The sequence below is a fragment of the Thamnophis elegans genome, chromosome 3 (assembly GCF_009769535.1).
Source record: "Thamnophis elegans isolate rThaEle1 chromosome 3, rThaEle1.pri, whole genome shotgun sequence".
Taxonomy (NCBI): Eukaryota; Metazoa; Chordata; class Lepidosauria; order Squamata; family Colubridae; genus Thamnophis; species Thamnophis elegans.
In genome coordinates this window covers 98,271,957-98,288,548 of record NC_045543.1, presented here as the reverse complement: position 1 = coordinate 98,288,548, position 16,592 = coordinate 98,271,957, and the positions used below count along the sequence as shown (strand labels likewise).

At 36.1% G+C, this 16,592-nt stretch overlaps 1 protein-coding gene across 3 annotated transcripts in view; it reads right to left on the bottom strand.

Moving 5' to 3' along the window:
- Positions 1-311: 311 nt before the first annotated feature.
- The window catches only part of EPB41L4A (erythrocyte membrane protein band 4.1 like 4A), a 92,081-nt gene continuing 75,800 nt past the window's right edge, over positions 312-16,592 (bottom strand). For all 3 annotated transcript variants that reach the window (XM_032213080.1, XM_032213079.1, XM_032213082.1), the window contains 8 exons: positions 14,751-14,861; positions 14,024-14,101; positions 12,567-12,686; positions 6,507-6,554; positions 6,354-6,422; positions 2,917-3,027; positions 1,908-1,986; positions 312-1,818 (listed from right to left, as the gene is read on the bottom strand). In XM_032213080.1, the coding sequence (XP_032068971.1) occupies positions 1,690-1,818; positions 1,908-1,986; positions 2,917-3,027; positions 6,354-6,422; positions 6,507-6,554; positions 12,567-12,686; positions 14,024-14,101; positions 14,751-14,861 (745 nt within the window). In that variant the 3' untranslated portion in view covers positions 312-1,689. The remainder of the gene's footprint in view (positions 1,819-1,907; positions 1,987-2,916; positions 3,028-6,353; positions 6,423-6,506; positions 6,555-12,566; positions 12,687-14,023; positions 14,102-14,750; positions 14,862-16,592) is intronic.

Sequence of the window (16,592 nt, the reverse complement as noted above, 5' to 3'; positions counted from 1 at the left end):
TTGTCTATCATGTTGTTTTTATGTATACAGCACAAGTAACCATTCATTTAAAAAACAAATGTTAAATACAGATCCTCCATAAATGATCAAACATAGAGAAAAACATCTACAAAAATGTATGAAATCGTATTTAATAGAAAGCAATGACAGATCAATTTTATATATTTTGCCTACTGAAATTTTGTTCAAATCAGCACTGTCAAAATTGATGCATTTTTCAAATCTTAAAGTTCTTAATTGGAGACACAACATCAAGAATTGAGTTTGTTCAACCATTTTGGGAGCACTTTTCGTGATGGCCATCTTGAATTTGCTGCTCTAGCAGCATTTTATGATATCCCTTTCAGATGGAACTTTCCTTTTTAGAAATAATTTATATTCAGATCTATCTAAATCTATGTTCTCTCCTACATTCAACATGTCTTCCAGTTGGATTGTATTTATAAATGCTCATCAACAAAGCAGTCCAGAAATGTAAATAGGTGCATATGGTAGCAGAAATTTTAAATTGCATTTCTCTTGGTTTCTTTTTTTCTTTTAATTGGCTCACTTTCTTTCCTGTGAAAAGGAAGACAATGTAACTAATCCATTCATTCAAGGAAATTAGAAAAATGTTCTCTGCTTTTTTATCATCTTACCCACAAGGACTTCACAGCCTGTATAATCTACTATTTCTTTCAGTCCCTTCAGGTAATAACCGTATTCATTTTTGCTGAAAGTGGTCTTGTGAATTAACAGAATCATTGCAAGGAATGAAGTATCCACAGTTTTCCAAGTCTTTTTCCTATTTCCAAGTGCTACAAAACTACTACCAAAATACAGCAAGGTACTGATTCTCAGTAGGAAATCAAATTAATTGCAGACATTACATGTCTATCACCTCCCATACCCCTCCAAATGAGTAAACAACAAAATTTCACTCCCTTTTCTTCAATAACTTCATATCAGGTCTGTTGTTGAAAAGTTTTGCAAATATCAACAAAAAGGAGACTGGCTTAACATTTCACTCAAATATGATAGCAACTTGTTTAGAAGACTGCAACAAACCTTGAAGATTTTTAAAACTGCCATAGATTTCAAACAAAATCATGTTTTCTGTATTGATTACTACTATTCAGTGCTTAGAGAACCAAGTAACTATACTGATAGATAAACTTTGGCAATATTCTGAATTGTATTTTAAAACATTATTTTACTGAGAATCGATTTTGATTAAAAGGGCACCTGGGTTTGCATAACTGAATAATATTCTTGATTAATTCCTTGTATTAAGAATGCTCTATTAGGTAGCAAAAGATTCAACACTGTTTTGAATAATAAAGTAGTAGTATATTTGCTAGGCAAGTATAGGCATATGAATTACAGCCCTTATAATAAAGAACATCTACTATTGCACCTTTGAAAATGCATTGTTCCTTGAATTTTTTTTACTGATGCTTCCATTTTGAAACCATGTATTTATGCTGTGCATCCAATACAATCTAGATAACTTGCATTTTAGTTTTACTCTCATGGCGGTAGCAGTCCTCTTTTTTACTGAAACTCAAACAGCAGCTTCTCCACAGCAATCCAGAATGTTCTTAAAATTATTTTATAGTCTCTTAATTTTTTTTAAAAAAAGATCCTCAACTAAAAGTGTTTATTTGGATTTTTGGATTTGCATCCTTCCAGTCTTGTATGTGATAAAAATCAGGTCTCTATCTTGAGCCTTGATGCTGGAACAATTTTTATAGTTTTAGCACTGTGTTTTCCATCCACATTGTTCATAGATGTTTGTATTTTTTCTTCTAACAGGCTGTCCTTAGATCCATTTCGCCGCTGAAATAAACAAATATTGAACAAATTAAAACCATTTAAAACATCTTTGCACTTTAATTATTCAAGCATGATTAAAAACCATTACTAACCTGCTGAGATATTGCAGTGAGACAATGAGCATCCGAGGAGCGGGTAACAGGGAGTGGAGGCACAAGGTCTGCTTTGGCACTGGAAAAGAAAGCAAATTTCAAAATCCACAGTGCATATGGAGTAAAAAGGAACTACAAAGATGCTTGCCCTTGTATAAATCATTCAGTTGCTGATTGTTATCTACACTATATTTCAAAGATAATTGCATGCTTTTTACTTGGTTCCATTAGAAATTCTTGATGAGGAGACCTACCTTTTAATTTGAATGTCTAGCAGATTGTGTTATTTTTGAAAACAAGGAGATCTATATCCAATAAGGGTATAGATTCCCTTTTAGTCATCACAAAATAAAGAATTCAGTGACAGGTCAACGTACTGATCACTTACCTTTTCCACCCAGGTTTTTAGATTTGATTATTTTTTTTAAATTGTCTATTATTTTTATAAATAACTGAAGCCAGTAAACATATCTAGTAATACTTCTTCCTCCTCCTGTTTTCTTCACAACAACTCTGTGAGGTGAGTTGGGCTGAGAGGACTGGCCCAAAGTCATGCAGCCATCTTGAATGACTAAGGGGCAGGATTTCCTGCTTTTCTAGCTAATCTAAATCGTGTGGCATAGCAGATTTTCCCCTCCCCCCTATTGTTCTACTTATCTTTCAGGTGTGCTTGGTAGCAGGCTCCACCCACCCGCCCAGACATCATCACATCTGTTTTTGACGCTCTGCACATGCACGGAAAGTTCTGCACATATGTGGAGGTGGTGCATGCACTCACCTTTGCAAACCGGTAGCGCGGGTAAGTAGGTTTCACCCCTTCTAAGGGGTACTAAAATTCACAGTCTCCTGGTACCTTAACTACTAGATCAGAGGGGTCCTGAATAATTTCCCAGAAAACTAAATATTCTAGCAAATATTCCCAGAGCATCCTGTTATAAGCTGTATGCCTTGTAACTGGCATTGTAATGTTTATCAAACAACCATCCACCTTTCTCGGTGATTAACATACTTCACTTCTGACAGAACAGATCTCTCCCCATCAGAGCACTGGGATCGGCGATAATGGCGATAGCTTCGAGGAGAATGTGAGTGTCTAATGCGAACAGGATCACCTTGAGTCCTAATGAAGAAATCAAATTTCCAAGACCAAATAATTATTTGTTCATAAGAATTACAAAGATTATTATAACAGAAAAAGCATTTCTTCAAAGTATTACGTCTACAGCCACATTCATTTATAAATTATATATATAAATGCTATGAAAAGGGACATAGTGTTCGCAAACTGGCAGGCGAAAATGCACACAGGTTAATCAAGGGTAGACTTTGCATTCTAGTTGCAATATAGCTTGTGTCATGGTATCATGTATTTTGAATTTAGAAAAAATGCACTCAGTCCTGTATAGAATTATAGAATTTCCCTACAAGAAAATAATAAAATCAGAAAATAAAATTTCTCTTCCTTACCATGAAGGGAGCAGGACTTTGAATAAGGCAGTTCTTTCATCTTTGAGTTCCCACTTAACTATTACCAATAATTGATGTTGTGCCATCGTCCATGTCAATTCTTAAAGGATCACAGAGATATTTTCTCCATGATATTTAACTATAGAGCAACTCTAAGAGTTTGGAAATGTGAGCCACACAATACAATTGATGCCTATTCTCTCAGCCTCTTGTCACACAGAATGTCATATGAATCTCAATTTTCAGATCAGCTATACAAATTACTGAAAAAGAATATATAAAAAAAGCTTTGGACACTATAAAAAAGTAAAGTATATCTTCAGATTTATAGCCCATCTTTCTTCTTAGGTTGAAAACATCTAATTTGTTTCCCTAACACCTATAAAATGAATTGACGGATAGATGGTGAACATTGCTAAGGATGAACTTGAACCTGGATCTCCCAACCTCTTTTCTTCCAATATTCTCTTGGGAGTTTTAAATCATTCATTCTTGTCATTATGTACAGAAAGCATACAATCCGGCAGAATTATGTCTGTGTTGTGGCAAATATTTTCAGTTATTCTAGATCTTGCAGAGCAAGCTGGGTGCTTATTGCTTCCTATCCCCATTTTTGTTCTAAGCTAGGATGGAAATAAATTCTGGCAGTATAATTAAAGCATCACTTTAGATAGATTTGGGGAGTTGACCTTTTCAATACCCACTAATTTAATTTTCTTTTCACGTAGTCACAGGAAGATGAAGACCAAGCATCCATTGATAGGCAATGCCCAGAGATCCCCATTTTTGCAAGGTCTCTTTGAAAAGCTAAGGACTAACTAATTCCGTAATTGGCAGTGTGAACTGATGTACAGGGCTGAGTGTACTTAGAGTTAGATCTTGGATTTAGCTAACTGGGTCTATGAACTCTTTTTCCATTCTATACAACTTGAACCTCCTGGGCCCAGTTTATTATAGAAGCAGGCAGTTACATAATGGGAGGTTAGATAATGTGGAAAAAATCTAATGTATATAAGTCACCTATAATCAATGAAGCCATATAAATATTGATTTATTCATTCACTTATTTATACATTATTCCACCAGTATCCTTTTTACTAGTTAACATTGGGTAAAGTGCAATATTATTATCTGTTTTAAGGTTAGAATTTTACACATGCAGATGTTATAACATTAGAAACAGTCTTCTGCGAGACTGTCTTCTGCCACGTACCTCCCTTAGATCAATAAGATCGCACAGGATGGGCCTTCTCCGGGTGCCTTCAGCGGGACAATGCCGGCTGGCGACACCTAGGAGTAGGGCCTTCTCTGTTGCCGCTCCGGCCCTATGGAATGAGCTGCCCCCAGAGATCCGGGCCCTACCTACTCTCATGGCCTTCCGCAAAGCTATTAAAACCTGGCTTTTCCGGCAGGACTGGGGCCGTTGACCTCTTGATTGAGGTCCGGCCCCTCTCTGATTGGGTGCATGTTGTGTTTTTTCTTAACTTTGTTGTTTCTCATTGTTTTAATTCTTCTTTAATAATTTTTCATTTCTGTAAGCCGCCTGGAGTCCTTCAGGATTGGGCGGCCTAGAAATTCAATAAATGAAATGAAATGAAATTGTTGGGATAAAGGTTTCAATGTTTCTTTTTACAAGACCTTTGATCCAAAACTTATACCCAAGGAAATTGAGTAAATTCTGTAAACTCTGAAGGTTTAATCTCTCACAAAACATGTTTCTGGCAGAGAGAACAGACCAGTAGACTTTTCCCTGACATTTTGATCATGATTTTTTTTTTAAAGCAGACCCATTGAGAAACTTTTATAATTTATTTTGGCCTTAAAAGTCACTTGTTGTTCACACATTTTCAATAGTATTATCTTGAGATTAAAGCCTTGCAAAACAACATGTGCATGCATGCACATTGAAAGATAAATATGCTGAAGGAAATGTTTCATGTCTAGCTTTCATGCCTGTACTACTATTCTTTATTCCTACTGAGTGGTGTGTCAGAATCACATTGTGATGCAAAACATGATTCAACTCCTGTCAGAAGGACTTGTTCACATCGCCACATGGAAATCCCAGATGGCCAATTACCGGAATGAGACCGGAGCTTGATCTGAAAGACCAACTGTGCTTTGGCAATTAGTGATGCTATGCTGAGGAAAGAAGGTCAAGGAAGTCAAAGAATCGGTTTGGATGATCAGAGTAAAGTACATTTTAAAAACTTTAAAATGAAAGGTAGCTTGAAAGTATTCCCCCAAATCTTAATAAATGAAAATTCTCCATTATCCAACAGTGTATTTAACAAAATCACAGGAAACTAGAGCACTTAAAACTAAATTTGATGCACTTGTATCTAAATCCATTATCTGTTCTGGTCATATGGAAAACAGAGGGGACTAAAGTTGATATGTTTAACTCAAGTGCCTCAGTTTCCTCTCACATTTAGATTTATCATGCAATTTACTGCCAAAGGCACTTGTCACTAATGAATACTCTGGATGCATGGACTTCAAGTCTCAAAATACTTAGCAATGACCAAGTTCATAAATAAAATATGACTGTCTCCAAACAAGGCCCATTTCTATGCCTGATGCTGGCAGGAATATCTTTGACAGACTTTCTCAATTTGATGCCATTCAAAATGTTGAACTACAATTCCCATATCACAACCAACCCCAGCTAAGTTACAGGGGAATAGGGATTTCGGCAATACCACATTTCAGGACTTTTCCCACACAAGTGAAACTCAAACAAAATAAGTAATTATTTCACTTGTATTGGATGTATTAGTATATAATTAGAAGATCAGTCATTCTTATTTATTTCTGAGATATTAGAAACAGAGTAGATCTGTGCCTTTTAAAATTTAGATTGATATTTGCCATCCTATTTAATCTTGTATGATTCAACCTCAAATTATGTTCTCATAATTTGTATAGGGATAACAACATTACATTACATCACAACTGCTGTCCAATAAATAAACTCACTCTATTTTAGTATATGGAATCTCTCTTAGTTGTTCCTCAGATAGGCCAGATGGATCTATGAGGTCTTTTCTGGAAAAGAAAAGTTTAAAAGTTAAACAATCACATGCATAAAAAATATTATCTAATAATAGGTATATTTGCAGAAATACTTACTGAATGTGTTTCCATAATTCTTCCTTTGCTTGAACATCTGGGCTTCTCCTATATGCATTCAAATATATACATATATTTTTTATCAGTATATATAATAAACAAATGCAAAATCTTTAAATTATGACAGCCAAGACAATGCTGTCAATACCCAATCAATACTTAAGAACAGGAATAATCTTTAAATTTTACACGTGGAAATGGCATCTTATGAGTAGAAAAGTCATGACAGGAGTCGCTATTTGTCTTCCTCCAAAATTCACAAAATTTCTAATTTAAAAAATAATTATTTAAGGTATCTCCTACTTCTCAAAGTTCTGGGAAAGTTAAAAAGTGGGAACAAGTAATGGTACAATCAGGGTTGACTCTATTTATTAGTTAAATAATGTTTCTGAAAAAAATGCCATATTAACAGCTTATTATCACTTTCATTTCAAAGCAACCAAGCAAATTATCAGTAGTCCTTGATTTACAATCCAAATGGGACCAGAATCTTGGTCATTCATTAAGTGAACAATCATGAAGTGAACCATCCATGCTTTGTTTAACAACCACAATTCCAGCTCTCCCAGTTGCGGTTGTTAACTGATTGTGCCAGCTTTTAAGTTGAGTGCTGGGGAGAGGGCCTTCTCCCTGCTCAACTATGCCCAGGTCCACTAACCCTTGCCTTTTTTTGCAGATGTACCCACCCAATTCAAAGTACAGCCTTCCTTTCAAGGCCACCTTGCATCATCCTGCCAGTGTGTTCCATTCTCACAATCATATGAAGACTCCTGCAAACTGCACAATTTGGACAAAGGACCTTCCAAACTATTGTGAGAATGATTATGTTAGCTAGCCTTCTTAGCCTAGGAAGCAGGGGTGGGTTTCAACCAGTATGGACCAGTAGGGCCATAGCGGATGGTGAAATTTAGCATGCCTTCCCGTACCCATTGGTCAGGAGGCCCCATACCGGAACGCTCCCTCCCTCATTCGCTCTTTCATTTGCCCCGCCAATCCTCACCATGCTGCCAAAAAGTTCTCAGAAGAAGAACTAGAAGAAGAAAGAACTGGTGAGTGGCTGAAATGGGGGGGGGGGTGTTGGGGGAGAGGGAAGAGGCAGAGAAGTTGCTAGAAGAGTGTGTGCCTGTGCACAAGCTGTGTGTTTTAAAAAATGCCTGAGTGAATCCAGGAAGAGGGAAGAGGTAGAGGGGCTGGAAGATACTATAGGAACACATGCTTCCAGCCCTTCTGCCTCTTCCTCTTCCTGGATTCACTCAGACATTTTTAAAACTCACAGCTTGTGCGCAAGCGCGCGCGCGCGCACACACACACACACACACTCTTCCACTCTTTTAAAAATGTCTGAGTGAATCCATGAAGAGGGAAGAGGGAAGAGGCAGAGGGGCTGGAGGAGTGTGTGCTGTGCACAGGTTGTCAGTTTTTAAAACTGTGTGTGTAAGGTAGTCAGTAACGTTGAGGACCAGCAAGGACAGCCATAAACTCTGTAAGAGCTATTTTATTGTTTTGTATACTTATTTTATTCTTATTTAAGTAGTAAGTGCACAAAATAATAAATTTCCTTTTTTATATATCTTCTTTTTGTAGGTCATTCTTTGTGGCAAAGAATTCAGTGACATTGACTTGGCCACTCCCACCCAGTCACATGACTGCCAAGCTACTCCCTTCCGGTCACATAACTGCCAAGCCACTCTCACTCAGTCACATGACTTCCAAGCTACTCCCACCCAGTCACATGACCACCAAGCCACTCCCACAAAACAGGTCACACCTACAGAACAGGTTCTAAAAGTTTTTGAAACCCACCACTGCTAGGAAGCCTAGAAAGCTAGCAAACACCACTGTTCTGAATTATGGCATTCACTAGTTTTCAAGGCTAGAAAGCTAACAAATATTTAGGATTTGGGATTTGTTCTTGCATGGTGCTGAAAAATTTTGTGTGGGGAAGAGAAATCCCTTGGAGTACTGCAAGAATGACACAAAATCCTCCATCGCTTCTACTTACAGCCTTCCCTGCTGGCTTTCCCACTGGCTTTCTGGGGAAGCCAGCACAGAAGACTACAAATAGTGATCATATGAACAGTCATTAAATGACTGGTTGTTAAATCACTTAACAACAGTTAAGGAATACCTGTAATGAAAAATATGTTAAATAACTGCAAATCTTATAGTTTCACATAGTATATTAGGGAAAATATTCAAAATGAAGAGGAAAAAGAAAGATATAGCTTTTGTTAAGGTGCTTGTATGATTTGGTCATTTACTTAGGTGAGGTGGGCAGTGTAGACATTTGTTAAATAAATAAATAATCTCAACATTTTTCTTTCTGCTCACCTTATTGTTTCTGATTTTCACCTTGCTACATGAAACAGTTCCTGAAAATTTGAAACTACGGTAGTCCTCAACTTACAATAGTTCATCTAGTGACTGTTCAAAGTTACAACGGCACTGAAAAAAATGACTTATGACCATTTTTCAGTTACAACCTTTGTAGTATTCCCATGATCATGTGATCAAAATTGAGATGCTTGGCAAGTGGGTTCATACTTATGATGGTTGCAGTGTCCCAAGGTCGTATGATCACCTTTTGCAACCTTTTGACAAGCAAAGTCAATGGGGAAGCCAGATTCACTTAACAACTATGGGAAGAAAGATGGTAAAATGGGATAAAACTCACCTAACAAATGTCTCACTTAAAACTGAAATTCTGGGCTCAATTGTGATCGTTAATCGAGGACTACCAGTGTTATCTGTACTTTCAATTGACATAATAAAGGTAGTGGATCCCAGAGAGCTGCAGCCCAAATTTTCTTCTTTGGCAAAGAGATATTCTTCACAGTTTTGCATTTTTTTCAACCTTGGTCTCCTCACCCCAATCTTTGTATACTCCTCTTTATGTCCTCTGTACTCCTCTCTGCCTAAGGAACATTGGTTAGTGCAGGAGTGTGGAGGAGGGAAAGGGGGGGGGGTAATAGTATTTCTCAATCCCTAATGCTAAATTTCTTCTTTTTTCACTGAGACCCATTCATGCAAAGCAGCAGCTGCCCTCATCTCGAGGGATCAGCATCCTCTTCTGAATTTGTAATATAACTGGGAACTAAGCATAAACAATTCATACGGAAAGAAAGCTTCAGTGAATTGCCTGCAGCTGCCATTATTCATCCAAAACAAAACCTTCAGGTCAATAAGTAGCTCAGACCTCAGTGTAGTCATGAACTGCATCCTTAAGATATGAACCTCCCCCCGCCTCCCAATGCAGGACTTTTTAGGCTTTTTTGCTGAAGAACAATGGGGGGAAGTTACAAGTAAATAATAGATAAAAGATACTCAGATTTATAATAAACTCTGTAATCTTATTTATGCATCTCTGAATAAGTAGCTTAATTAGGTCACATATAGATCCAGTACAATGCACAGAAAATAAATGTCATCCCCCTCACATTAGTGATAACAGCAAAATTCAACAGCATTATTATTATTATTATTATTATTATTATTATTATTATTATTATACAATTGTATCACAGTGGCCAGTTGTTTCGCCGGATTTGGCATTGGTTACTAGTCGGGCCCCACCCAGGGGCCTAGGACGTCGTAACGTATTTTCGTAATATGTGTGCAGATCCAAGCAGTGCGGCTTTTTGCATTTGACTGATGGTGATTTTGTCAATTTTTAACTGTTTTAAATGTAATTCCAGTGCTTTTGGAATAGCACCCAGTGTGCCAATTACCACTGGAATTACCACTGCTGGTTTTTGCCATAGTCGTTGAATTTCGATTTTTAAGTCCTGGTATTTTGCAATTTTTTCATGTTCCTTCTCGGCGACCCTGCTATCACCTGGTATTGCAATGTCTATGATTGTGACCTTATTTTTCTCAACCAGTGTGATGTCTGGTGTATTATGCGCCAGTATTTTGTCCGTTTGTATACGGAAATCCCACAAGATCTTGACCATCTGATTTTCGGTGACTTTTTCAGGCTGATGTTCCCACCAGTTTGTTGCTGTTTTAATATTATAATTTTTGCACAAATTCCAATGGATCATTTGTGCTACTGAATTGTGCCGCAATTTATAAGCAGTCTGTGTGATTTTTTTACAGCAGCTGAGTATGTGATCAACAGTTTCATCAGCTTCTTTGCAAAGTCTGCATTTGGCATCATCAGAGGATTATTATTATTATTATCATTATTATTATTATTGCAAACCATGTAGAAAATGTGTTTAGGAGTCCTATACAAACAGTTACTTTCCACTATAAATCAGGCAGTCATCAATATTAACATGATCTTACTTATCACTGTTTAACTTCTTGCTAATGAAGATTTCTGATCAAAGGAAATGTTTCTCACAATGTTACTAGCTCTTAACCAGCTTTTGTCTTGCTTAGTGCTTATTGAAGCTACTAGAAGGCAGTTCCATTCTGCTTATAGTTGAATGGAAAGAATCTTGTCCAACATGCTGTTTCGAGTGGAAGCTATAACACAGAGAAGGCCAACCAAGACACAGCAAGAATTCTGCTGGACCATACTAAGGGCTTGTCTATCCTGGAATTTGAATCATATAATGGTAACTAGATGGAATCAGAAAGCTCACAAACAACAAAGAAGTTGATTAAAAAAGACAGTTTGTGATGGCTGGATACATTCCACTCATCCTTGCATTCATTACTCAATGGAACAAATTGGCTATTTAACAGAAGAAACACTAAAACTTATGTTTTTGCTTTGGAAGAATTAGGTTCCATTGTAAAACAAAAGCAGACAACTATTCCAGGAAATATATCCTTTAATGACTATAGAGAGACCCATGTCTTGCATAATATGAGAAATGATAGTTTTAAAGATTTTCTTAAGAAAAATCAAAATCTAATTATTTTACATTTCCTAGTGATCTGAGTCTGCTGATAAGCCAAAATGAGTGCTAAGCATTTGAATTAACAACAGATTTCCATTTTAGGTGAAAATGTTATGGCATTGTAGGTGTATAGTCATACTATAGTTGTCTCTCTTTGCTAGCTGCAATCTGTTGTGACTTTCTTTTTAACTTAAAGCAGCTGTATGTTATTCTGCCTAATACAGTTGCTACATCAGGAATTCAAGCTTTCTTAAGGTGGCGGAGAGGAACAACATTTTAGCAGGTAGAAATACAGAATGGCTAATCCAAATCATTGGAGAGGTATCTGATACACCAAAACGTCCATTAAACTACAAACTATCATTCTGCAGCAATTCATTTCATTTTCATAAGGGTGGCATACATTTATGCAAACTATGCCTTCTCCACCTAGATATCATCGTTCCTATACCAAAACAAACAAACTCCATGAATTAAAAAAATGTAATTGGTTAGTGCAGACTACTTCAGATGCACTGGACTTTGCTATTTCAGGAGGATGTCCACACAGAAATTTATATGCCAAATCTGCTAAATGGAAACCAAAGAACTCAAGGTTTTACTGTATTTAGTTGATGCGCTCAGAAATTATACGGGCTTGTTTTTCAGAACATTTGAATAGATGCAATTCATTTTATGGGGTTAAAATCTTGTTCATTATTCTATTTTTAACAACATATTTAACTTTTCCTAACTAGCAAGTGTGTTTATACTGTCACTATACCTAATCAAATTCAATATAAACCAATAAGATACAACTAGATATTATTTGGAATATTTAACTATGGAATTTTTATGGCTCTCAAGTCTAAAAATCCTTTGGCAATACAGATGACTTGTACAGAAATAGAAAATGGAGGAGTTTTATGTGTTTTTCTTAAACATCCACAAGCTATTTTTCTCCTATATTCAACCCTCTCAAACAGGGCAGTTAATTTTTTTTAAATTAGGCCAAACTATTCTTTCATTGTAGCATTTAATTTTCTTGTTATTCTTTTTCCTTAAGATTTATTGCAATATAATAAAATAACTATGTCTGACTTACAATGTGCAAATTGACCACAAGAGGGAGTCTCTCCTATTGTATTTAACTAACAAGTAAAAATGATATTAAAAAAGGGTAACTTTTCTCATTTTAGATGTCCAAAAAGTTTAGCTTTCAACATACGATCGTGATCTGTGCTTGGAACGTCGATGGGTGGGTTCAGTTTGGTTTTTTTCCTTTTGTCGCCTCAGCACTGCTTCCCACTGAGGAGCTGAATCAACCATGTCATTCTCTTGTCGTAACCTTTACAAAAATTAACATAATGATAACAATTAGAAATTATGAAACTTGCAGTTCAACAGATGTCAGATTGGGAAGATAATCAGATAAGCACCTTAATATTCTGCAAATTTAATCTTGAAGACAGAGGCCTGTTCTATTTCATGGTATAATTTACATCAAGCTCATTATTTGACATACTTGCTTCTGTCTTAACGCTCTTTTGAGCTACTGAGCATTTATTCACAAACTGAATGCTAAAAGTAACAATGTCTTAAGATGACTGATTCTAGTAGCTAGAGGTTTAAGAAAAATAAATGTACTACTCTAATGAACCAGGCATCACATTTAATTATATTTATTTGCAAAACAAATATATCTTTCAATCACAGACTCAAAGTGGCTTACAACCCAGTAGAATAACAACCAATACCTATCAAACTAGAAACCAGTTGTTAATTTTTAAAAAGGTAACAAATAAAAACTAATCTGGATATAACAATAACATTCATCCCCAAAAGGCTCTGCAGAACAGCAGTGTTTTAACTCTCCTTTCTAATTTTGAATGAATAGAAAAGGAGAGAAAAATCCAAACAGAAAAACCCAACAAAATCAAAGACACATTGTTTGTTTATTGTCATGTTGTGACAAACCTAAACCCAATTCCATCTGTCAGGCATATCCACATCAAATCTATACCTCTAGACTGATTTTTCAAATGATCCAACATTTAAATCCTTGATGAAAACCATTGATGAAATAAATTCATAGACACCAGGTCGGATCATCTAAGATACTGATTACTCAGTTTGAATTCCTTCATTAGGAATTACCCTCCCTCCTACCCAAAATGTCATCTGGATTTTGTCTCCAAATTGCAGGCAAGGAATCAATCTTCATATTAGGTTACTTCCCTGCATTGATAAAACATTCTTAAAGGTTCAGGTTTATTAAATAGCAACCAACATTTCTGGTTGTTTTTTAAAAAAAACTGATCGCTTCTGATTTCTTTTTGTTTAGTTTTTTAATACATGAAATCAGCTGGAGTCTGGAGAGATTTAATCCCTTTACCTTGCCTGAGCAAGTTGCAAGCTGCTTTCATCTCTGCTTTTTAAATGAAGAAAATGGCAATTTTTTTTCTCCAAAGATGAATATAACCATAATGCTCATGGGGAATATCCAGAGTTTAAATTACTCATAATTCTGGACTGCTTTTAATACATAACAAAAGGGAGTTAGGCAAACTCTCCTATTTACACAGAAGAAATACAATATCTCATTTTTTTCACCATAATCTGTAAAATAAGTATAATATGATAATATTCATTTGGTTCCAAAATTTGTGTATAATTTTTTATCACCTGTGTCTCTTCTTCCTATGTTCTCTATTAGAATTTTCTGATTCACTACCACTGCTGGTATTGCAACGGGATCTTGATCTATGAAGAAGAAAAACAGAATGACACTGGCAAAAAATAAAACATAGAGGTATTCTATCCATCCATCCAATTTCATATGATCGCCCACCTCACAAAGGGTGACATACAACAAAAGCAACAATTAAAATGTATAAAACCACTTCACTAAGTAAACATAAATAAGAACAAGATTGCAAGACAATTATATATGGTGCAGCCATTGTGTGAGTTCCCTGTTGCCCGGGGATTCCCAGGCTTGGGAATTCCAGAAGGCGGTAGGGACCAAGCTTACTTCAGAGAGGATGATATTCTAATGGGAGGGTGCATTGGCAGAAAAGGCTTGTCTCCTAGTTTCCATCAGGTGGGAACCCCTTAGTAGACATTTGTCTGCAGCATACCCCTGCTGCAAAATCTGAGAGGATGAGTGGATGTAATTGGGGGAGAAACAGTCCCTCAAATAAACTGCACAATGCAAACATAGCTGATGACAGTCAAGAGAAAAAAAAAGAACCAAAATAGAGAATAATTCTCTATTATTCTCGATCTCCAAAATAGAGAATAAAGAAACCCTAAATTGCATTAGGAAGTAGAAAGAAAACCTAAATGAAAAAAACAGCAGAGTTAAAGAAGCCTGTTGAACAGTCATAGAAAATTTAGGGTCAGGTCCCACCTTCTTCTGAAAGGCTGCACAGGCTCATTTTCACTTCCGCCTGAAGGATGCCGTCGTGAATGAGGAAACTTTGGTGATCTAGTTCGGTCGCTGGGAGAATTATAAAGCCCACTAGGGTCAAAGAAGAATAAAAGAAAACATGCCATTTTACAGTAGCTATCATAGAACATTTGCAGTAGTCCTCGACTCATGACCAGTTACTATTTAGTTATGATGGACTTGAAAAAAATTACTTACGATCCATTATCAGAGTTATGATTGCCGCACTACCTCTGTGGTCATGCAAATAACATTTTGGGTACTTGGCAATCAGCTCACATTTACGACCGGCTGCAGCATCCCAGGGGCATGTGATTACATTTTCCGACCTTTTTGCTATTTTCCAACAACAAATATTGCATAAGATGAATTTGGACTTATGACCACGTGATCCACTTAGCAACCACATGATTTGCTTAGCTTCTGTCATAGAAATGTTTGTAAAATTGAGTCTGGTTAAATGGTGACTCAACTTCCAACCAAAATTCTGGGTTCAGCTCTGGTTATAAGTCGAGGATTACCTGTAGTTTTATTTTACAGTTACTTTATGGGCAGAAAATATTGGTATTTTCTATCCTAACAAATACCCTTTTTAAAAAGTGCACAGTCAAGTTGAAGATGGTGATTTTACTATTTTGGGAAAATGAATACACTGCACTAAACTTTTCCAAAACATATTTATGCAGCTTTGAAGACAGAACATTAAAAATATTTTCATATATATATAACATTATAGAAGTTATTTCTTCATTAAGAATAGCATTGTATTGCAAGATTTCCTTATAATATTAGGAAAAGACTCACCATTCCTGACCATCTATGCAGGAATAACAGACTTAACAATCTGCATATTCTTCTTACAGTTAGCTTTCATTAGAGCAATTTTCCATAATTATTGATGGTAATAGGGTAAGAAAAAATTGCAATTAGCAACAGACTTGTGAAATAATATTTGAGAAAAGACCCCTTGGAATTTATTTTTCCAATGTCATGCTGAAGATTTTAAGAATATGCACTGTTTTGTCTCCTCCAAACAAAACTGTAAATATTTATAATTCCTGAATGTTAACCAATGTCTTCATTTCACAGACAGAAATGGTCTTTTGTCAACATGTAGTATCTATGAAACTGATTTCTTCAGAGTCCATACCTGTATTAAGTCAACTGAAAGCTGTAAAATAGTTGACCAAGCTTTCTTTGCGGATCCATAGAGGTGATGGAGTGGAAAAGAATCCTATCTGCAACCAAAATTTACCCACATTTCGTACAGAATCTCACATATAAATGAAAGGAATTATAACTGGCTTGGCTTCCATCTCTTTTGTTCTTCCTTTATCTCAGAAAAGTCAATATATTTTCACACTTTTAACCTTTGGAAATAGCAACAACTGGTAAGGAAGTACAGCTACTTCTCTTGAGGATGGTCTAGCTACTGTGTATAGTAAACCCATTTCAAATCTCCATATCAGATCTTAGATAATGATCAAAAGGCACTAATTTTAAGACACTGGAAATATGACAGCCCTTCTTCCAACCTGTGGCTCTTATTAAATAGTAAGGCCCCTCTATCATACAGAGAGCTTCCTTTTGCTTCAATAACCTCTCCTTTCTATTGTCATCAACATTTAACTAACATGCCTTTGGATATAACACTAAGACTTTTTAACACAGACTGTGAATGATTTAAGAAACTAAGTCTGTAATAATCAAGATTTGTTATAAAATGTGGCTTGCTTTTGCCCTGCCAAAATGTGTAGATAGCATTCCAAATGCTCTTAGTCACAGGAACTTCTTTGCACAAGC